The sequence below is a fragment of the Bufo bufo genome, chromosome 11 (genome assembly GCF_905171765.1).
Source record: "Bufo bufo chromosome 11, aBufBuf1.1, whole genome shotgun sequence".
Taxonomy (NCBI): Eukaryota; Metazoa; Chordata; class Amphibia; order Anura; family Bufonidae; genus Bufo; species Bufo bufo.
In genome coordinates this window covers 91,428,922-91,451,937 of record NC_053399.1, presented here as the reverse complement: position 1 = coordinate 91,451,937, position 23,016 = coordinate 91,428,922, and the positions used below count along the sequence as shown (strand labels likewise).

Genomic DNA, 23,016 nt, shown 5'->3' with positions numbered 1-23,016 from the left:
TCTACACCAAAAACCTTATCTGAGAGGGTTACCCTTTTAAATCCATGGATAATAACTGAGATGGGGATCATCAGGAACTATCTGTTGATGGCTATCCCTCCACATTAGGAGACATAATTGAGATTCTTATGCCTCCAGGGTTGGTACATGATATGTAAAATTTACTGACCGGGAAACTGGTCAAGTCACTGTGGGTACAGTCAGAAAATGTTCTCCAGCTCCTGGCTACATGTGACTAGACCTTGAATTTGATACCCCTTATAAATGATTGGCGGAAGATAATTACTCCAAGACCTGTACACATAACTAGTTAGTGTATACACACCCATTGATATGTCACACAGAAAATAAGAAGTAATAGGATAGTGGTACATGGTCCAAAGAGCTCATCTAAAATGTAGAGAGCTTCAGACAGTGCCCGTACAATCAGAAGCAGGGCAACAAAGAAAGCTGTGGTCTCTGTAATTTAATCTTGTAGTATACCCCCAATAACCCTGATTGTATGATTTGTATCTTACCAAAGAATCTGGGGGAAGATGGGGAACCTTTAATTGCCCAATTGTTATGGCATACTTAGGAACTAATACTACACAGGTTAAAAAAAAACTATATTTCAAAAATTAAAAAAGGCAAAAAAAACCACAAAAAAACATTATTTGTAAAAAATAAACTTTATTAACTATAAGTCCATAGACATAAAAATATACACTTATTTTGTATCATCCCATCTGTAAAACCCATACAAAATCTCTTGGCATCATTTATGATGACTGGAGTATAGCATAAAAGAAAAGTGCAAAAAACAGCTGTAGAATTGCTTTTTTGTGCATTTTTGTCAAAATAGAAGTATATATATATATATATATATATATATATATGAAATACAAATTCATTAAGCACAAAAACATGGCACCAACTAAAGTACAACTCAAGATGCAAAATGCATAAAGCCTCATGCAGCTACAGACATTGAGAATATAAAGAGGCAGAATAAAAAAAAATAATAATGCTCAAAAAGCCAAAATTGGCCTGGTCCTCAAAGCACACACTCCAGCAAAATGCATACACCGTGGAATGACTAGTGTAGGTTCCGAGGGGGCGGAGCACAAGACAGAGATTCTCTCTTTAGTGATCTTCGAATCCATATATTATGCTCCACCCCCTTGGAACTCACACTAGGCATAACAGTGTATATGTTTTGCCTTGAACATTCCTTTAAGAAGCATATTTTCAACTGCAACTGTTCCTGACCCTCCTGGTGTTCTCCTACACCAAGGGGAAAGTGTCTGTTCCTTAAATGGGTGGTAACAATGTCAGAGTCACTCCAGGTAATGCTGCACCCAATGGAAGAGGTGGGATTTTTATATAGCCACCTACTACTCAGATGGAGGCAGTTCCTAGAGAACATCATGCTACTTTACCATAGTTTTTACGTGGGTGAGTGCACCACTGCGCTATATATGACTGCTCCACAGTCTTCATCCTTATGTTCAATCCTCTGATGAAAGAAAACCAAAAAAGTTATATATCTTTACAGGAGTTACCAAGCTTCCTGCTATTACCACTAAAGGGAGCTAATGGTTTTGGACTTTGAGGTAGACATTCGCTTCAGTGCCAGCCATCTATAACTTTACAGTCTGCAAAATGTGGTCTGATGTCTATATTAGATTCGGGGTCTGAGGTCTGGCTTAATTTTGGGGGCTCTACTGTGTGATGCAAGAGCATAGCCTTGGAGGCATGGTATGAGGGGTGTCGCCAATATAAAGGAGCAGTGCATTAAAAAATTAAGCGGGAACTGATTTTTAGATCACTTGTCTAAAAATAGGACAACATTGTCCACAACTGTATCTTACCTGATTAATATAGCTTCTAGGAGCAAGATCGGTGTAATGGATTTCTTCCATTTCTTTTGATTCTACAAAAAAAAAAGTTAATATTGTTTGGGATGAGAAAAAAATTACTTTCATTCAAAAACAGCGCCACACCAGTCCACAAGTTTGGTGCGGTATTTTAGCTAAGCCCCTTTCACTTGAATGGAACAGAGTTGGCATGCCAAGAACAAGCCATGGACTGGCGTGGTATATCATACTAGTGCTTTCTTATGTGGCAGAGGGGCCTATAGGCACCGTGGCCTGGGCGTGACTTCTGTCTGTCCTCCCTATGGCTACCATTTTTAGCGTTTCCTACAAGTTTCTCTCCAGTAGGGAATTATTGAAGCAGGCCAACACAGTGGATGGTTGTGCTTGTGCATTAATGTGAGAGGAAGCAGTCGTCAGCGAGACCTCGCCCCTACAGGGGAAATGTATTAGTAAATATCTGCCATTTAGATGAATGGACGTCTTCGTAAAACATAGATGGGCTAGGTCTTCCAAAATGATTTGCTTGGTGCTACGATGGTGTCCAGTCTACCAGAACATTTACACCATAGCGTAAGGTCTACCAGGAGGAGAAGTGGTTGCACCAACCTGCTGGAGAAGCTATAGTCCCTATCCCAGGACTACCTCCACCTCTTTTTGGGTTGAAGAAACCAGCCTCAGATATGGAGGGAGCAGTGTCTGAACAGGAGGAGGAAGAAGCCTATAAGGTAGGCCTGGTACCAATCAGAGGAGTGCTTCCATAACTAGGTGCCCTAGATATGTAAGTAGGGTAGACATTCCACATAGGGTGTAGTGCATAATATTAGCAGTTACACCTTATTACATAATATAGGGTGCCCGTACATGTAGCATTTGAGCTGTGTGTCTGGTAACTGGGACACTACTGGTGCAGTTTATAGCCATCTTATACAGGCCAGGGTGGCACAACCTGCGTGGCTGCTCGGTTGTGCGTTGATTATCCACAAGATAGAGGAGAACAAACTGACCAGTGGGGTCCCCTACCAATCCCAAGAACAGGGTTCTAGTTCACCCCATATTAATGAGGTTGCTGATTGAACTTGTGCGCTACCACTCTATTTGTTTTCTCTGGGGAAATTTTATGGTGGAAGGGCAGGCCTTAGGGGTGTGCAACCTGTCTGACCTTACAAGGAGCATCAACCTTTCCTGTTGAAGGGGGCACATAAGGAATTCTAATGAACGGCTGACGTGATGACGTCATCAAGGGCCGTGCCAGATTTCGAGCTAGATCTTAAAGCAAGATGGCGGCGGCCCGTCGCGAGCAAATAGATGAGGTAAGTATGACTTTTAAAAAAAAACTATTTTTACAATGTGTTTTAACTGTCAGATGCCGCGATCAGCTGGCTCAATGACGATGGGCGGCACAATCATAGCTCCCTGTCATTGCACCCATTACTTACAAAGAAATGCACTTTGTGATGAAGTAGTTCGTCATAAAGAGAATTTTTGTGTAAAATTTTGCGAATTTTTAATACTTCTCTAATACCAAGAATACACAATTTTAAAAGACAATTCATCAAAAAATTACCTTTTCTCTTTTTATTATTTCTTTTAAGAAGAAGAAAATATCCGAGAACCATTCCCAGGACGGGTAAAATCGCTAAGTAGAATAAGTAATATTGACGCCGTTCGCCTGTAATGGGTAAAAAAAGATTGAGTACATATTACGAATGCATGCAGTATACTCAATAATGACATAGTATGCAGTAAGCCCATGAGCTCCCTCTAGTGGAGGTGGAAGGCAATCAGAATTGTATCATTTAACGCTCTGGTTATGCAGGAGATTTGGATCTCTGCATCAGAAAAAAAAGAGCTACCCCTATAGAGATACATTCAGATTTTAAACAACACAGAGATAGGATGGGGTTAAGAGATGGACCTTCACTATAGAAGTGTAACTTAACATGTGTTTTGTCTTAAGGCTAGGTCTAATATGATTTTTGTCCGGCCAATGGCCATAGTAACTCACTGGCAGGCTAGGGCTGCCAATGGTGGGACAAAGTGAGTGCCTCGAGTTCCACGGTCACTATTTAGAGGTCCCAGCTATACAGCAAGTATTTAAAGGGTATATAAATTAACTCTTTCCTAGCACCTTTGCTTTGGTGAAAATAGAGGTTATTGAAACAGATGCTTGGTACATTAAAGGAGATGTTCTTCTGGTCGGCTGGGTTGCGGACTATACATGCGACTTCCACGTCCTGGTGGTCCAGTGGTAGTGATATCCAGATGAAGCTTGCATTGCTTTTTATATCCTGGTACTCAGAGTCCCGGAGTGTGCACTTGCAAGTATATAAGAAATCTGATGTATTTGATGGGACAGCACAATGGAGAGTCACATTACATTGTTCTGGGTTATCATCCGTCACTTCAGACCGTATAGCTGGGAAGGGAACGGGCTCTGTAATTGGAAAATAGAAATTGTTTAATTTATTAAGCCTCCAATACATAGTGTTAATCACAATTCCCTTGGTTCGGTGTCACCCAAATCCAGATGCTTTTTTAATAAAAGTGGCCTATACTGAAGGTGAAGACTGGAGCAAACAACTCTTCAGAGGATATGATGAACACTGATGCAATATTTGCCATGTCATAGTTAGTGTTGAGTGAGAATATTCGAATAGCGAATATTGGCAGTTCGAGAATTCGCGAATATTTAGAATATAGTGCTATATATTGATAATGACTAATATTCGTAATTTTTTTCCATCTGAACACATTGGCCCCTCTCGTCATTGGCCCACAAGCAAGAAACAGGGAGGAATCATGTGTTCCCTTCAGATGGAAAAAATGATGAATATTCTACAAAAAAACTAATATATAGCACTATATTGAATATAGTGCTATATATATATTAGTTTTTTAGAATATTCGTCATTTTTTTCTATCTGAAGTCATGATTCTTCCCTGCTTAAGTTGCTTGTGGGCCAATGACTCTGTATTGAGCTCGCAATATTCACATATTACGCGATCATTACCTTGCCGATTTTCGCGTTAAAAAAAAGAAGAATTTAGAATATAACGAATATACGAATTTGCGAATATATGACGAATATTCTACAAAATAGTCGCGGAATATCACGAATTCGAATATGACCCCTGCCGCTCATTACTAGTCATAGTTTGTTGGCTGCAGGTTCTGCATCATTTGCAGTCTGGAGGGTGTAGATTTAGTTAGGTAATCACCGGCAGGGCTTACTGAGATCGCAGCCCGCAGCTGTCTGTCTGAGCTATCCCAGGTGATATGTATTGTCTTTGGGGAATTACTTCTTTAGAGCAGTCAGCTTATAGTTGTCCAAGTGTGCACGTCCCACGTGTACAAAACTCAACATAAGGGGATTGAAGGCAAACATGGAGGGAGGCTTTCTCCTAAAAATAGTTCAGCCTGGTTACTAAGGGGAAGAATTAGGATGTGTGGGAGCAGACTGAAAAGACACTGTGGGCAAACCTGCAAGGGGACTTTTAATGGTATGACTTTAGGCATCTGCTTATTCTGTTATAAATCAATCCATAAAAATGAGATATATCTATTTAACATCTGCACTCAGTTTCCTTAGTATACATAGATGAATGCCATCGAGGCCAGGGGCTTTATCAGTTTTTTGTCATTTGCATTTGTAGAACCCCAGACCTAGGGGGAGGGGGGGGGGGTACTAAGAATTGTATATAGTTGTGCATTGTGTAATTTTACTGTTTGTTGGCAGGAACAGGGTGGTTAACCACTCCTCTCTTGGTGGAAGTGGGTTGGTTCTGCTCCCTGTCAAGGGAGTTGCTAAGAAGCTACAGAGTGAATAGGGACCAACTTGCAGTGCTCCTGTTACCTAAATCTTCAGAGGTAACTATTCCAAACAGTCCTCAAGTGAAGCTTTGAGATTCCAGACAGCAGAACTGATACTTCTGCATCTACAGACACTGCTGTAAAGTGAGGGACTACAACCAAGCCACCCATCCCCAAACAACTACTAGGCCAGCATCACCTAAGTGCTGAATTATCACCAACCAACCTACCTCAGTATCCTTGCTGCTGCCAGAGAAGGATTGCACTAAAGCCTGATCTTACTGTATATATTTCAGGTTCTACATAAAAAGGACTTTGTTACATTTAATTTTAGACACATTCTTCAGTACTATAATTCCACTGCACCGATCCCCAGGAAGCGAGGCCTAAGGGAGTATACCGTGAAACAACACTTCATCAAGGCCATTACCACTCCTATCCCCTACTATGGCACCTCATGGGATTCCTTAACATTCATTTTCCTATACATTTGCCCCTGCTTCTTGCGATATACTTTATTTCACTTTAAAGGGTTAACTTGCATTGACTCATACTGTTTAATATTGCGTAACTGCATTTTATATGTTTGTTGTGACATATATCCTGTTCATTTGCAGAGCGCTGTGGAAAGGGTTAATGAAGACTGAAATACATTTAGGACTTTCTAGCTAATAATGAGAAGCTGGTAATTTTCCACACATGTAAAGAAGTTTTGGAGAGAAAAAGACTTGTTTACTACCAAAATTAGACAGACTGACCTTTTGAATGCCAGGTGCTGCTATGTTATCTGAAGACTTGTTTTTGTCTGGAAAAACTGCTGTGTCATTGCCACTGAGTATCATTGAAGCTCTAATGCAAGTCTATAAGAGATGGAAAGCTTAACATTGTATTTGTTTGTGCTGAGCTTCTCCACTCCACCCCTCCCAATAGAAGGTTCTAGTTCAGCTAGAAACTATATGTAAGGGGAGCAGTTAGAGCCCCTATTGTTCTGCAGTTAGGGTACAGTGCTTAGAAGAGGAGACTCTGCCAGACTATTGAGTGACTAGAGGAAGACGCTGAGACAGGGATACATTGCCACAGACTATGGGTCACCAGCCCTGCCACTAAGGAGCCAGCTGGACTACTGAGCTACAGACTGTGGGCCTCCAGCCTTTGGCCAGGGTACCAGCCTTCTGAAGAGAGAGAGGGACAGCTAGCTCAGGCCTTTCCTCAGCTTTAAACTTTTCTTCTGCCAGGGAGGAGACTGGAGAAGCTAGCCCTATGCCTCGCCTGTATTGTTCTGCAACTGAAATCCTCCAGTAAAAAAAGCACACTGGTTACTGCAGACCCTGACTTTCTGGACTCAATTCCCATTGGGGTGCACCACGCCTTACAATCGCTTCCGGAGAGCAGTAAAATGTGGTGACACCTCAATGCTGTCGAGGTGACCCAGCGTAGAGTTGGGGCCAACCCAAACCCGGCCACTGCACATACGACGCCTTCAATGCATTGTGGGGTGGGGTCTAGTCCCTTTGTGCACCTCTGCTTTCCAGTGCTGGCCACTCCCCTCAGTGCAATTAAGCCCTCATTTGCATAAGGAATTAAAGCATTTTTTTCAGGAACACTTGAACCAAGTCTTAGTTTAGAATCAGATACACATCAACCCCGACTGATGTTCGGAGACAGAGATATGTCATCTATGTACCATTACTCTGCTGACACCACCTTGCTAATATTTTTTATTTATGACCTTTTTTGAAGAGTGATTCTTTGTAGACGTACCATATACAATCAGTTCGTAGGATATCTTGTCTTTTTTCTTGTCTGTATAATCTATAGTTACAGAATATATCCCGGCATCTTCTTTTCTCAGGTCATTAATCCTCAATGTGGCGCCATTGTCCAGTGTCTCCAGTCTATTATTGAACTCGCTATTTTTTATTTCCAGGTGATTATTTGTGAAGTGAACAAGAATATAGGACTGGAAATTCCAGAAGATCTCTTGTATGGACGCTGCATGATTCACAGGAAGTACCAGATCTACAGACTGGTTTGTTATCCCATGTACTAGGAGAAGGACGTTGGGTTGCCCTGGAAATGAAACACAGACAGGGTATTTAATGTTCAGAACTTGTCTTGCCAAACAAAGATTCTCCTTTGGGCCCATTAGAGGTCCAGACTGTTGATCTGTCCACTTTGGTAGGTGCCAGGATTGGTGTGCTAGTAGGCTTCCAGTTCCTTACCAGATCAATATATTGCCCAGACACACCATGCAACATTCTCCTCTATAGCCTTTCGTGAAACATGTTACCTGGTGAGCCCACCTCTTAACCTGGGTCCACTCTACCAGTCCATTTTTTGGAAACCCATTGTCCAGCAAATCCCATTTCAGTATGCTGACAATAACATACAATTCCATCCACCACCTGCTCCCTCCATACATCACCTCAGATCTTCCGCTGCCCAACCAAACATAATCTCTGGTCCTCAAAAAATCTTCTTTGCAGGAACATTCGGCTGCAGGTCCCTATACACAACCCCTGAGATCTCTGCCCATAACTCTTATCCTCTTCTCCTCCATTGCTGCAGCACATAGGAAGACTTTGTAGTTCCATATGATGGCCACACACATGGTGCAGATAACTGAAAGTCCAACTGAGGAAGGGATATTTGGAATAGAGAATCTCATGGTGCTAAAGAATATCCCTCACTGGTGTTCATGTTCATCACTAATTGTAAGCCATGGGAACCATTAGAGTAGTCCATTTCATTCAGTCTAAATACTAATATATCTCCTTTAAGATAGGAGTAGACCCTACTGCCTACTGGACCCCTTGTGCAGGTTGTATAAGGGAGCAAACCATATTTTTTTCTCCATGTAATATAAAGCCTCTGACCAGTGTCATAGGTATAGGGGGTGCAGGGCTAGCAGACAGGCTAAGTTTCCATCTTCGATGATCCTTGGGAACCCATGACTGTCGTCAGTTCCCTGGATGACCTTCGTTGGACCACTTTTGCTGGGTGCTAACCACCACATCTCAGGAACATCTCACAGGACCTGCCATTTTGTAGCCGTTTTGACCTAGTCCTCTACACATCACAGTTTGTCCAATGTTCACTTGCTGCCTGATATATTGTGTTCCTGCACTCTTGCAGGAGTATGTTGGGTCCTGAGCTGTCAGTGAGAGCCGGGTCCCCCATGGAGAAAACAGTATTACTGCTGCCTCTATTGGACCCAACAATCCCATGATTGTGGGTTGTCTATGGGCAATGCTGAAATGCTGGCCTTGCCAGTGACTGGTGACAGGACAGGAGGTCCTGGTCGGCTGGATGCCCGAGTTACAGCGGAGAACTGCCCAAAAAATAAATATATAAAAAATAAAATTAAAATGTCCCTCAGGAGTCTTTTCTGACCTCTTGGTGGACATATTATCCAGCAAAAATATTCTCAAATATAAGCTAAAAAAAAAAAGCAACTAAAACTTATTATGTAACAAAATATTTACAAAAATAATTTAAAAAAAATATAAAATAAAGTGCATTTCATGTAACAAAACAATTGACAAAAATAAGCAAAAATATAAACTAAAATATATATTATGCTACAACAATATTTACACAAGTAAAAAAGGACAATAAAATACACTTCATGTAACATTTACAAAAATAAGTAAACCATATAAAACAAAATTTATATAATTTAATGACAAAAATAAGTTAAACTTATATAAAATCAAACACAAGTAAAGGGCAAAAAGTCATCAAACAAACTCCCATGCCAACCGGAACCATACGACCGACACAAAATAGGGAACCCATCCTCATCCTTTATTTTGGTAAAATGTGTACGTTTAAAGATAAAAGCACAATAATATAAAAAAAAATAGAAGTAAAAATGAAAAAAAAAAAAAGTTTTGTTAGATTATTAACCACCTCCGGACCGCCTAACGCAGGATCGCGTTCCGGAGGTGGCAGCGCTGCGCACAGTCACGCATATACGCGTCATCTCGCGAGACGCGAGATTTCCTGTGAACGCGCGCACACAGGCGCGCGCGCTCACAGGAACGGAAGGTAAGAGAGTTGATCTCCAGCCTGCCAGCGGCGATCGTTCGCTGGCAGGCTGGAGATGTGTTTTTTTTAACCCCTAACAGGTATATTAGACGCTGTTTTGATAACAGCGTCTAATATACCTGCTACCTGGTCCTCTGGTGGTCCCATTTGTTTGGATCGACCACCAGAGGACACAGGTAGCTCAGTAAAGTAGCACCAAGCACCACTACACTACACTACACCCCCCCCCCCCATCACTTATTAACCCCTTATTAGCCCCTGATCACCCCTAATCACCCCTGATCACCCCATATAGACTCCCTGATCACCCCCCTGTCATTGATTACCCCCCTGTCATTGATCAACCCCCTGTAAAGCTCCATTCAGACGTCCGCATGATTTTTACGGATCCACTGATAGATGGATCGGATCCGCAAAACGCATCCGGACGTCTGAATGAAGCCTTACAGGGGCATGATCAATGACTGTGGTGATCACCCCATATAGACTCCCTGATCACCCCCCTGTCATTGATTACCCCCCTGTCATTGATTACCCCCCTGTAAAGCTCCATTCAGATGTCCGCATGATTTTTACGGATGCACTGATACATGGATCGGATCCGCAAAACGCATCCGGTCGTCTGAATGAAGCCTTACAGGGGCATGATCAATGACTGTGGTGATCACCCCCCTGTCATTGATCACCCCCCTGTAAAGCTCCATTCAGATGTCCGCATGATTTTTACGGATGCACTGATAGATGGATCGGATCCGCAAAACGCATCCGGACGTCTGAATGAAGCCTTACAGGGGCATGATCAATGACTGTGGTGATCACCCCATATAGACTCCCTGATCACCCCCCTGTCATTGATTACCCCCCTGTCATTGATTACCCCCCTGTAAAGCTCCATTCAGATGTCCGCATGATTTTTACGGATGCACTGATAGATGGATCGGATCCGCAAAACGCATCCGGACGTCTGAATGAAGCCTTACAGGGGCATGATCAATGACTGTGGTTATCACCCCATATAGACTCCCTGATCACCCCCCTGTAAAGCTCCATTCAGCTGTCCGCATGATTTTTCCGGATGCACTGATACATGGATCGGATCCGCAAAACGCATCCGGTCGTCTGAATGAAGCCTTACAGGGGCATGATCAATGACTGTGGTGATCACCCCCCTGTCATTGATTACCCCCCTGTAAAGCTCCATTCAGATGTCCGCATGATTTTTACGGATGCACTGATAGATGGATCCGATCCGCAAAACGCATCCGGACGTCTGAATGAAGCCTTACAGGGGCATGATCAATGACTGTGGTGATCACCCCATATAGACTCCCTGATCACCCCCCTGTCATTGATCACCCCCCTGTCATTGATTACCCCCCTGTAAAGCTCCATTCAGATGTCCGCATGATTTTTACGGATGCACTGATAGATGGATCGGATCCGCAAAACGCATCCGGACGTCTGAATGAAGCCTTACAGGGGCATGATCAATGACTGTGGTGATCACCCCATATAGACTCCCTGATCACCCCCCTGTCATTGATCACCCCCCTGTCATTGATTACCCCCCTGTAAAGCTCCATTCAGATGTCCGCATGATTTTTACGGATGCACTGATAGATGGATCGGATCCGCAAAACGCATCCGGACGTCTGAATGAAGCCTTACACGGGCGTGATCAATGACTGTGGTTATCACCCCATATAGACTCCCTGATCACCCCCCTGTCATTGATCACCCCCCTGTCATTGATCACCCCCCCTGTCATTGATCACCCCCCCTGTCATTGATCACCCCTCTGTAAGGCTCCATTCAGATATTTTTTTGGCCCAAGTTAGCAGAATTTTTTTTTTTTTTTTCTTACAAAGTCTCATATTCCACTAACTTGTGTCAAAAAATAAAATCTCACATGAACTCACCATACCCCTCACGGAATCCAAATGCGTAAAATTTTTTAGACATTTATATTCCAGACTTCTTCTCACGCTTTAGGGCCCCTAGAATGCCAGGGCAGTATAAATACCCCACATGTGACCCCATTTCGGAAAGAAGACACCCCCAGGTATTCCGTGAGGGGCATATTGAGTCCATGAAAGATTGAAATTTTTGTCCCAAGTTAGCGGAACGGGAGACTTTGTGAGAAAAAAATTAAAAATATCAATTTCCGCTAACTTGTGCCAAAAAAAAAAAATTTCTATGAACTCGCCATGCCCCTCATTGAATACCTTGGGGTGTCTTCTTTCCAAAATGGGGTCACATGTGGGGTATTTATACTGCCCTGGCATTCTAGGGGCCCCAAAGCGTGAGAAGAAGTCTGGTATCCAAATGTCTAAAAATGCCCTCCTAAAAGGAATTTGGGCACCTTTGCGCATCTAGGCTGCAAAAAAGTGTCACACATCTGGTATCGCCGTACTCAGGAGAAGTTGGGGAATGTGTTTTGGGGTGTCATTTTACATATACCCATGCTGGGTGAGAGAAATATCTTGGTCAAATGCCAACTTTGTATAAAAAAATGGGAAAAGTTGTCTTTTGCCAAGATATTTCTCTCACCCAGCATGGGTATATGTAAAATGACACCCCAAAACACATTCCCCAACTTCTCCTGAATACGGCGATACCACATGTGTGACACTTTTTTGCAGCCTAGGTGGGCAAAGGGGCCCATATTCCAAAGAGCACCTTTAGGATTTCACAGGTCATTTACCTACTTACCACACATTAGGGCCCCTGGAAAATGCCAGGGCAGTATAACTACCCCACAAGTGACCCCATTTTGGAAAGAAGACACCCCAAGGTATTCCGTGAGGGGCATGGCGAGTTCCTAGAATTTTTTATTTTTTGTCACAAGTTAGTGGAAAATGCTTATTTTTTTTTTTTTTTTTTTTTTCATACAAAGTCTCATATTCCACTAACTTGTGACAAAAAATAAAAACTTCCATGAACTCACTTTGCCCATCAGCGAATACCTTGGGGTCTCTTCTTTCCAAAATGGGGTCACTTGTGGGGTAGTTATACTGCCCTGGCATTCTAGGGGCCCAAATGTGTGGTAAGGAGTTTGAAATCAAATTCTGTAAAAAATGACCTGTGAAATCCGAAAGGTGCTCTTTTGAATATGGGCCCCTTTGCCCACCTCGGCTGCAAAAAAGTGTCACACATCTGGTATCTCCGTAATCGGGAGAAGTTGGGGAATGTGTTTTGGGGTGTCATTTTACATATACCCATGCTGGGTAAGAGAAATATCTTGGCAAAAGACAACTTTTCCCATTTTTTTATACAAAGTTGGCATTTGACCAAGATATTTATCTCACCCAGCATGGGTATATGTAAAAAGACACCCCAAAACACATTCCTCAACTTCTCCTGAATACAGAGATACCAGATGTGTGACACTTTTTTGCAGCCTAGGTGGGCAAAGGGGCCCACATTCCAAAGAGCACCTTTCGGATTTCACAGGTCATTTACCTACTTACCACACATTTGGGCCCCTAGAATGCCAGGGCAGTATAACTACCCCACAAGTGACCCCATTTTGGAAAGAAGAGACCCCAAGGTATTCGCTGATGGGCATAGTGAGTTCATGGAAGTTTTTATTTTTTGTCACAAGTTTGTGGAATATGAGACTTTGTATGAAAAAAAAAAAAAAAAAAAAAAATCATCATTTTCCACTAACTTGTGACAAAAAATAAAAAATTCTAGGAACTCGCCATGCCCCTCACGGAATACCTTGGGGTGTCTTCTTTCCAAAATGGGGTCACTTGTGGGGTAGTTATACTGCCCTGGTATTCTAGGGGCCCAAATGTGTGGTAAGGAGTTTGAAATCAAATTCAGGAAAAAATGAGGAGTGAAATCCGAAAGGTGCTCTTTGGAATATGGGCCCCTTTGCCCACCTAGGCTGCAAAAAAGTGTCACACATCTGGTATCCCCGTACTCAGGAGAAGTTGAGGAATGTGTTTTGGGGTGTCTTTTTACATATACCCATGCTGGGTGAGATAAATATCTTGGTCAAATGACAACTTTGTATAAAAAAATGGGAAAAGTTGTCTTTTGCCAAGATATTTCTCTCACCCAGCATGGGTATATATAAAATGACACCCCAAAACACATTCCCCACCTTCTCCTGAGTACGGAGATACCAGATGTGTGACACTTTTTTGCAGCCTAGGTGGGCAAAGGGGCCCATATTCCAAAGAGCACCTTTCGGATTTCACAGGTCATTTTTTACAGAATTTGATTTCAAACTCCTTACCACACATTTGGGCCCCTAGAATGCCAGGGCAGTATAACTACCCCACAAGTGACCCCATTTTGGAAAGAAGAGACCCCAAGGTATTCGCTGATGGGCATAGTGAGTTCATAGAAGTTTTTATTTTTTGTCACAAGTTAGTGGAATATGAGACTTTGTAAGGAAAAAAAAAAAAAAAAAAAAAATCATCATTTTCCGCTAACTTGTGACAAAAAATAAAAAGTTCTATGAACTCACTATGCCCATCAGCGAATACCTTAGGGTGTGTACTTTCAGAAATGGGGTCATTTGTGGGGTGTTTGTACTGTCTGGGCATTGTAGAACCTCAGGAAACATGACAGGTGCTCAGAAAGTCAGAGCTGCTTCAAAAAGCGGAAATTCACATTTTTGTACCATAGTTTGTAAACGCTATAACTTTTACCCAAACCATTTTTTTTTTACCCAAACATTTTTTTTTTATCAAAGACATGTAGAACTATAAATTTAGAGCAAAATTTCTATATGGATGTCGTTTTTTTTTGCAAAATTTTACAACTGAAAGTGAAAAATGTCATTTTTTTGCAAAAAAAACGTTAAATTTCGATTAATAACAAAAAAAGTAAAAATGTCAGCAGCAATGAAATACCACCAAATGAAAGCTCTATTAGTGAGAAGAAAAGGAGGTAAAATTCATTTGGGTGGTAAGTTGCATGACCGAGCAATAAACGGTGAAAGTAGTGTAGGTCAGAAGTGTAAAAAGTGGCCTGGTCTTTCAGGGTGTTTAAGCACTGGGGGCTGAGGTGGTTAATAAATGCTGCACACATAATTTTGGTAACCCAACAAATAAAAAATTCGGCGTAGTTTACATGTAGATTTGTCTTGTATTTTAGGGTGGATTTGGATGGAAACCGGCAACATAAATTGATATAAATTGATGTACTGGGTCTGCTCAGCACCATAGGCTCACCGTGGACTATCTGCTGCGGAGGCGGCAGTGTTATATATGAAGAAAAGTTGAAGTTAATAAAGAAGTTATTTCAAACATTTGGTGTGCTCTTTAAACCTTCTGTCCATAGAAAGGCGCTAGAAGAATTAAAGCAGAGGAACAAACAGTCTGGTTGGACTAAAAAGAGATATCAAAATTCTTCTAATGCCACAGAGCAAAAGGCACTTCATAGTGCTGCGCCTGCCACACTGCTCACCTTCTGAGATGACAAATTTTCCTGCAAGAAGAACAGACAGGGTTTGTACGATACCTCCCAGCATGGCTCTAGAATCAGGGTCCAATCCAAGGGTTTCTGAGAGATCAGTTGTAGGAATCCCAAGAACAAACCCTCCAGAATATTTCGATGGTAACCGTCAGAACGAGGAGATGAAAAGCAAAAATACTATTCTAATACCAGAAACAGAGACTAATAGAAAACGCCCAGAGGAGGAGACGCTGCTGAGAACATGGAGAGGCTGGGCTAGAGATCTATCTAAACAGTGGCATCAACAATAGTAAAAACCTGATTCTATTAAATAAATAATAGTTGTGGTACCCTGCAGTCACCACCAGGGGGAGACAGATTTACAGATTTCTGACCAGTGGGAGTAATATCGCTTGCACATGAGATTGACATAATTGAAATAATAAGGTCTATTCCTCAGTACTGAGCTTTAAAGGGGTTGTCTTCATCAGTGTCGGATGGGGGTACTTAGGGCCCACCAGTGTACATGATTCTGGGGGCCCACCTTAGGGCTCCTGCACACAAATTGAGAGGCAGGGTGTGCTTTTGTGTGTGTTTTTAAAATCAGTAGGATAGGAAGTCGAGTAGAGGAAAACGAAAGTACACTAGCAGAGCTAAATCAATACAAAATGTAGCGAGCCAGAGCGTGCACTAGTTGTTTCTTGCTACACGGTTACAGGCTAGAGCTGCGCTAAAGCCCGCCCATCAGTGCCGGCAACATCACCGGGCTTCTTGCCAGCCCCATGGAGAGCCCGGTTCGTCATCGGAACTCTGGAAAATGCCTTTGCCCTGCGCAATTTAGCGCAGGGCAAAGGAGAGCATCGGAGCAGGAACTGCTCTGATGCTCAAGTCAGGGGGGCTGCCTGGGTGAAAATGGAGGTATGTCCGGGTTCACCTCTGAACCCGGACAACCCCTTTAATGAGATGGAAATAAAAGTGAAGTTTTAAACAAGCAGCACATGAAAATAGATATATTATGGTCAAATAACCAAATGAGAATTGATACTATTTAAGTAAACGTCTAACATGTGCTGAGATGTTTATCTAATCTGTGTTTGCACGGAGCTCTAAGGTGGGCCCCCAGAATCAGTTACACTGGTGGGCCCTAAGTACTCCAGTCCGACACTGGCCAGACATGTTCTCTCCTCCTTCACTGCCATCAGCCGGGAAGTTTAGAAAATACTGTGTGGCCTCCTGTACAATTTACACCAGTAGGAGGCTGCATCACTGTGCCATACTACCACCTAGTGGTTACAATAATTGTCTCTCCTGAGAAACAAGAGACATAATTACTCCTCCGTCTTATCTCCGGGCACAGGAGACTGGGGGCCTACTGAGGAATCCCCCACCTCCCCGTTGGGCCAGTCAGAGCCTGGTCTTCATATGCCTATTATGGTGATGGGCCAGGTGTTTTTTGGATATGGGAGCTCTGGAGCAAGCCTGCTCTCCAGAGGAACATATTTTTGATCAGCATGTTCAGCAGGGGCAGAGCTGAGCTCTAGTGGGATTAGCAGGAATCAGCTTGGCCTGCCCACATTGTCTCGTTTGTGATTTGATTATTTTTTTTTTATATATATATTTCACCTTTTGTTTTAGAAAGAACTTAGGACTAGGCAACCACTGGCTCTTGACCAGTTTGGTCCCAGAGGCCAGATCCCTTTAAATCATATCTTTATGGCATATCCAGTAAATGTGGGAACAATTGTGGAAAATCAATTCAAACATTTGGAAGAAGACAATGTCTCAATCCCCTTGAGCTGTGGAGAATATTTTAACCTGCAGGTTCTGCAGGGGCGGAGCTTAGCTACAGTGCAAGCAGCAGGATTCTGCTTAACCTGCCCACATTGTCTAATATGCGAGTTGATTTTTCATGATTTTTATGTTTTGTTTTGGAAAGAACCTAGGACTTCGGTCTCTTGACTAGTTTGATCTCAGAGGCCAGATCCCTTTAAAGTCTATCTTTATGGAACATCCAGTAAATTTTGGAAATTTGTGGAAAAACCTTTTAAACATTTGAAATAAAACAATGTCCCAACCCCTAGTTCCCTTTTAGCTACTGATTTTATTTAGTCTAAAAAGGTCTAAAAAGTCCCTGCAGAAAAAATATTTAAGGAAGAAGATGATACAATGTGGTCCTTCATCAGGTTTTCATGATGTGGGTCTCATGTGATTGTCTATCAGATAACATTGTGACTACATCACATGATGTTTTAAATAAACCCGAGTTTCCTTGCTCTCAATTCTTCAAGATGATAACATATCACTTAACCACATAGAACATTATAACGGCTTTTTATTAAGTTTTTACCCAAAAGTCGCCAAATCAGACTTTTGAGTGAGTGGTAGATACCATGTGGACCTAGAGTGGCACACCAGTGGTGAAGAAGCTGCATACCAAACAAAGACTTAGTTCCTAGAGTCCATTATTTCATTGGTGCTGACTAACCTGAGGTGCAGGGTCTAAGATCCTCCCATTCTTCACACTTAACCAATGCAAGCAGTTGAACATCTAGTTCACAAGGGTAATCCCCATTAGAAGGTAAGGCTGCAGGTAGCAAATAGCAAGCTTGGTTAGGGATGTGGTCTAACAGTCCTAGGCAGTTGGTAAATGAATCAGTAACAGGGTTAGGAGTCAGGGCAAAGAGCATCTAGGAAACACATCAAGGGGACTGATAACCAGGTAAGGAACCTATGGAGCAGACCTTTTTAAAGGTCTGTGGACAATGACATCAGACGCAACGGTCAGGTCTCAATCATGTGGCAGGAGCTGCCTTAAGTACAGTTTAAATGGGGTTGTTCAGAATTTTTTTGAATACTTCCCCTAGTATTGCTCTACCTACTTGCTCCCTGCCACTCCATTCAGGCTCCATGTCACCCAAGCTGTCTTCACTAGACTTTCAGTCCCTGCATGGACATTTCCTGCATAGATAGGGTCATAGTGCAAGTAAGTATAGCACTGTTCACAGGTCCCATGGGGGCGAATGCAAACAGAAATCCTGGAAAACCCATTTATATTGGCAAGTGGACAAAGCACCAGACATCTGGTAGACCCCCACAGTCATAGCAGATTATCAGAGACTGCAAGCAGAGGCAAACACAAAAAAGGTGCAGATATTCCAGTTTTCACACCAGCCACTAGAGGGCACGCAATAAGCTGACTTTTCCTGTTTTCTGCAGCTAACTTGTAAGCTTTGCTGTGTAGACTGGGACACATCCAACTAAGGAGGGACAAATTCATCACAGCTATGGAAGCCTGTAACGGAACGCCTAGCACCCCGACCAGGTACCTCCGTCGATAGGTGCTCCTAGTGCTTCCAAAGGACTCCAAGCACTCCACTTGACACCGTCAGCACTGCAGACCCCACGAACCGCCGAAGCTTGGTGGAGGTCTCGCCGTCTCCTACCCACCCTGGACCTACGACAAGGCTCCAGGCTCCAGTGGGTGAACCTCTCCTAAATCCAGAGACAGGAACCAGGAGCAAGCTCTTACAAGAGCTTATACTCAGGGGAGTCTGTAGTTATTCCATCCCCCAAACATGAGCCAAGACTTCATGAAGGTATAAAACAGGAACACTTTATTGAGGGCTACCCGCCCGTATTTATGCAGGTCCCCATCTGGTGGACACACCCCTAGGGGACCAGAAGGAAGACGGTGACACAGGACAGATACGTAGCACTCAGGATACACAGACACAACACATCCCCACAATGCATCATGGTTTCCTCCTCTCTGCCCTGGAGACACCCGAGGAGCAATTCAATTATCTCTCAGGACAAAGGGAAATCGCCAATACACATGTGGAGACAACAGGACAGAAATCACCACCCAAACACACAATGTCACACCCCCACAGCAAACACAGACATTTAACATAGCCCCAGATAGCTCAAGTCTGAGTGCATATCATTAGGTGAATGGCATTCAGAATACACGAATACAATACAATTAGCTATCTGGGTACCCTCACATAACAAAATACAATTACAAAGACAGATTTAAGCTGTGCGGCCGGTCTGTCTTCTCCTTTAAAGTTAGTATGGGCCATAATCCTGAGGCAAGAGGCTGGTAAACAGGCCTCTCCAAAACCCAGTGGCGAGGTTGGTTTCGCCACACATCTCCCCCTCCCAGGGAAGACTAACCAGATACCTGACCTCATGCCGGTTGGTATCTGAGTTAGTCTGGCAGTCCACCCACAACCCAATACTGGACCTGTTGAATTTTGGGGCCTGGCTCTGTTATGTATGTCCCCAGCTGTTCAGGGGGCATCTGCTACTCCTTGCTTCCTTGTTGCTCTCTAGCTTGGAGCTGTAGGTACTTGGTGGGCAGAGGCCGACTGCGCCCTGCCCAGATGCCAGCTCTTCCGCTGGGGTAGCCTGTGGGAAGTCCGGCTCTGGAGAAGAGGATAGGGGAGGGCAGAGGCCGACTGCGCTCTGCCCAGATGCCAGCGCTTCCGCTGGGGTAGCTTGTGGGATGTCCGGCTCTGGAGAAGAGGATAGGGGAGGCCAGAGGCCGACTGCGCTCTGCCCAGATGCCAGCTCTTCCGCTGGGATGTGGTCAGGGAATCCTATCCCCAGGACCTTGTTGCAGATCGGCTGTGGAGAAGAGGATAGGGGAGGACAGAGGCTGACTGCGCTCTGCCCAGATGCCAGCTCTTCTGCTGGGGTAGCCTGTGGGGAGTCAGGCTCTGGATAAGAGGATAGGGGAGGCCAGAGGCCGACTGCGCTCTGCCCAGATGCCAGCTCTTCCGCTGGGATGTGGTCAGGGAATCCTGTCCCCAGGACCTTGTTGCAGATCGGCTGTGGAGAGGAGGAATCACTTACCTCCTCCTCCTGGCATTCCTGCAGGGTTGGTGGGGGATCTGAACCGGCCGTCCAGCATCCCGGTAGGCCTGGTGCAGAGACCGCGGTCGCATCTGCACCATCGGAGTTAGGGGTGCTGTCCCCCTGTGGTTGGGGAGAGAGATCAGTGGGTATCGCAGGCTCATCCCCTGCCCCCAGAACTCGGTTGGGAAGTAGCTGGGAAGGGGAGGGCTCGCTTACCTCCTCCTCCTGGTATCCCTGCGGAGATGGCTGGGGATCTGGACCGACCATCCAGCATCCCTGTAGGACTGATAGAGAGACCTCGGTCCCATCTCCACCTGCCATCTGTGGGTCCTCCCAGGACCAGTCTGTGAGGTCCCTCAACATTTGCGAGTAAGGACCACCTGCGTCCACACCTGGCAACTCCGGCTGCTGTTGAGGGTCTGGGCCAGCTGCCCAGCATCCCGGTGGAGAGACCTCGGTCCCGTCTCCACCTGCCTGTTGTGGTTCCTCACAGGACCAGTCTATGAGGACCCCTACTTCGGGTTCCTCTGGCCGCCTCAGGGGGGGACTGCTAACCTCCTCGGATGCAGCCTCTGCTCGGCTGCTGTAACACTCCTTCCGCTGGGCAATTTCTCTCTCTTTCGCCAGTCGGAATTCTCGTTCCATCCTTGCGTGTCGCTTGGCTGTGACCTGGTTCCAGAAGGCCTGGTATATATCCATGGACACATTATCTCCATACTGGGCCACCTGCTGCCTCACCTCGGCCAGCCAGTCATCTTCAGAGCCTTCCATACTTGTCTGCTCGAAGTCGCTGGATACCTCTGCTCCCAGGGGCGCTGCACGAGTGCTAGCGTTGCCCTCAATTTGTAACTCCACACGTTACCAGTGTCTCTGAGCTGCTTCTCCTCGCACTAGGACGCCATCTCACTGCTTGCCACCAATGTAACGGAACGCCTAGCACCCCGACCGGGTACCTCCGTCGATAGGTGCTCCTAGTGCTTCCAGAGGACTCCAAGCACTCCACTTGACACCGTCAGCACTGCAGACCCCACGAACTGCCGAAGCTTGGTGGAGGTCTCGCCGTCTCCTACCCACCCTGGACCTACGACAAGGCTCCAGGCTCCAGTGGGTGAACCTCTTTAAATCCAGAGACAGGAACCAGGAGCAAGCTCTTACAAGAGCTTATACTCAGGGGAGTATTGTGATATAGCAATCCCCAAGTCTGTAGTTATTCCATCCCCAAACATGAGCCAAGACTTCATGAAGGTATAAAACAGGAACACTTTATTGAGGGCTACCCGCCCGTATTTTTGCAGGTCCCCATCTGGTGGACACGCCCCTAGGGGACCAGAAGGAAGACGGTGACACAGGACAGATACGTAGGACTCAGGATACACAGACACAACACATCCCCACAATGCATCATGGTTTCCTTCTCTCTGCCCTGGAGACACCCGAGGAGCAATTCAATTATCTCTCAGGACAAAGGGAAATCGCCAATACACATGTGGAGACAACAGGACAGAAATCACCACCCAAACACACAATGTCACACCCCCACAGCAAACACAGACATTTAACATAGCCCCAGATAGCTCAAGTCTGAGTGCATATCATTAGGTGAATGGCACTCAGACTACACGAATACAATACAATTAGCTATCTGGGTACCCTCACATAACAAAATACAATTCCAAAGACAGATTTAAGCTGTGCGGCCGGTCTGTCTTCTCCTTTAAAGTTAGTATGGGCCATAATCCTGAGGCAAGAGGCTGGTAAACAGGCCTCTCCAAAACTCAGTGGCGAGGTTGGTTTCGCCACAAAGCCTATGCGAGGCAAGATAGCAGCACTATATGCCCAGCTATGGAAATGTATACAACTCACCCATCATTACGTGGTCTCAAGGGAAGGGTCTGTACTCCATCACTTTTTGGAGACTGTAATAATCCTTGAAACTTCTCTGTCAGTTGACTCCCATTCTTTGCAGCTGCCATAAAGTGCACACTTCTATACTGTGAACACAGACAATATAGGAAGGAAGGGAGATTCTCCAACATGGCCATCCCCAGGAAAGTCACTAGATGGAACCTGGCTATCCAAGGAGATAAACAGATCCACTTACTAAAAACCATCTCCTGGAGGCTAATGAGATAATTGAGCGCACATCAGCTACCAACCATCTGGGGCTCATTATTCCAGGATATCACACAGATTTTAGTTGTCATAGTGCCGAAGCATTAAATCTGCTACAGGAAGAGGGGGAGGGGGGAGTCCAGACCGGTCATGCCATGTAGAGAAGAAAAGCAGGAAATTGCTACCCCCACTTTGTGGTTACAAGAAAGCAGTCATAACAGTACTGTGCGGTGGGCAGAATGTTTTCTGGAGAGGATATACCCACGTGGCACGGCGGCATGTCAAGATGAGCTCATTGATGCCTCTAAGCTGATAAACCTGGCTGGAGATAGTTAGCTAAATCTGGTTTCTGACAAATTTGGACACCACATGGACCTTCTCGCGTAATAGTGATATATTGAGAGACTTGGCACTGCACTGCCAGAAGGAATCCTCATGTTGAATTCAATAGGTTATATGAGATTAGAACAACTTGGCTGTGTTCTACCAGAAACGTTGGTGCTCTTGTCCATACCTTTGTGCCTTGTTAGCTGCAGTACCGGACGCAGCCCATGGACAAGGGTGGCACTGTTTCTGGTAGAATGCAGCTCAATCTCATACAACCCTTTAATATAGGCAGTTACTATAAGTATGTGTGACCCACCAACCCCTCAAAAGTTTGGTCTTGTGTGAGACCTCAGCTATACCCCACCTCGCCGACCAGGAAATGATTACATCATTATGCCTATTGAGTTAATTGAGAATTGTGTAATACCTCATTTCTCCTGCGGCGGCGCTATCGGGAAAGTGAACACTTACTGCCAGGTTCTTCCACAGATTGCAAATGTTCTTGAGATACATCTCCCTTTATTGTGCAATTGACCTTACGTGCGCGGTGAAGGGAGGTATACCGTCCTCGCCTTCTTCAGT

The 23,016-nt window shown here is 44.5% G+C and overlaps 1 protein-coding gene across 1 annotated transcript; it reads right to left on the bottom strand.

Annotated features, from left to right (window-relative positions):
• Positions 1-667: 667 nt before the first annotated feature.
• Positions 668-15,684, bottom strand: LOC120981663. The gene is made up of 6 exons (XM_040411270.1): positions 15,145-15,684; positions 7,432-7,740; positions 3,988-4,293; positions 3,424-3,528; positions 1,854-1,915; positions 668-1,498 (listed from the first exon to the last, which is right to left on the bottom strand). The coding sequence occupies exons 1-6, from the start codon at positions 15,206-15,208 to the stop codon at positions 1,430-1,432; spliced, it is 915 nt and encodes a 304-aa protein (XP_040267204.1). The 5' UTR covers positions 15,209-15,684; the 3' UTR covers positions 668-1,429.
• Between the last annotated feature and the right edge of the window lie 7,332 nt (positions 15,685-23,016).

Excerpts from the sequence above, each read along its gene's own strand:
- LOC120981663 (XM_040411270.1), bottom strand. The coding sequence starts at position 15,208 with ATGCTGGGAGGTATCGTACAAACCCTGTCTGTTCTTCTTGCAGGAAAA. Across the intron at positions 7,741-15,144 it reads AAAATTTGTCATCTCAGAAG|GGCAACCCAACGTCCTTCTC; the intron begins GTGAGCAGTGTG and ends TTTCATTTCCAG. Across the intron at positions 4,294-7,431 it reads CTACGAACTGATTGTATATG|AGCCCGTTCCCTTCCCAGCT; the intron begins GTACGTCTACAA and ends TTCCAATTACAG.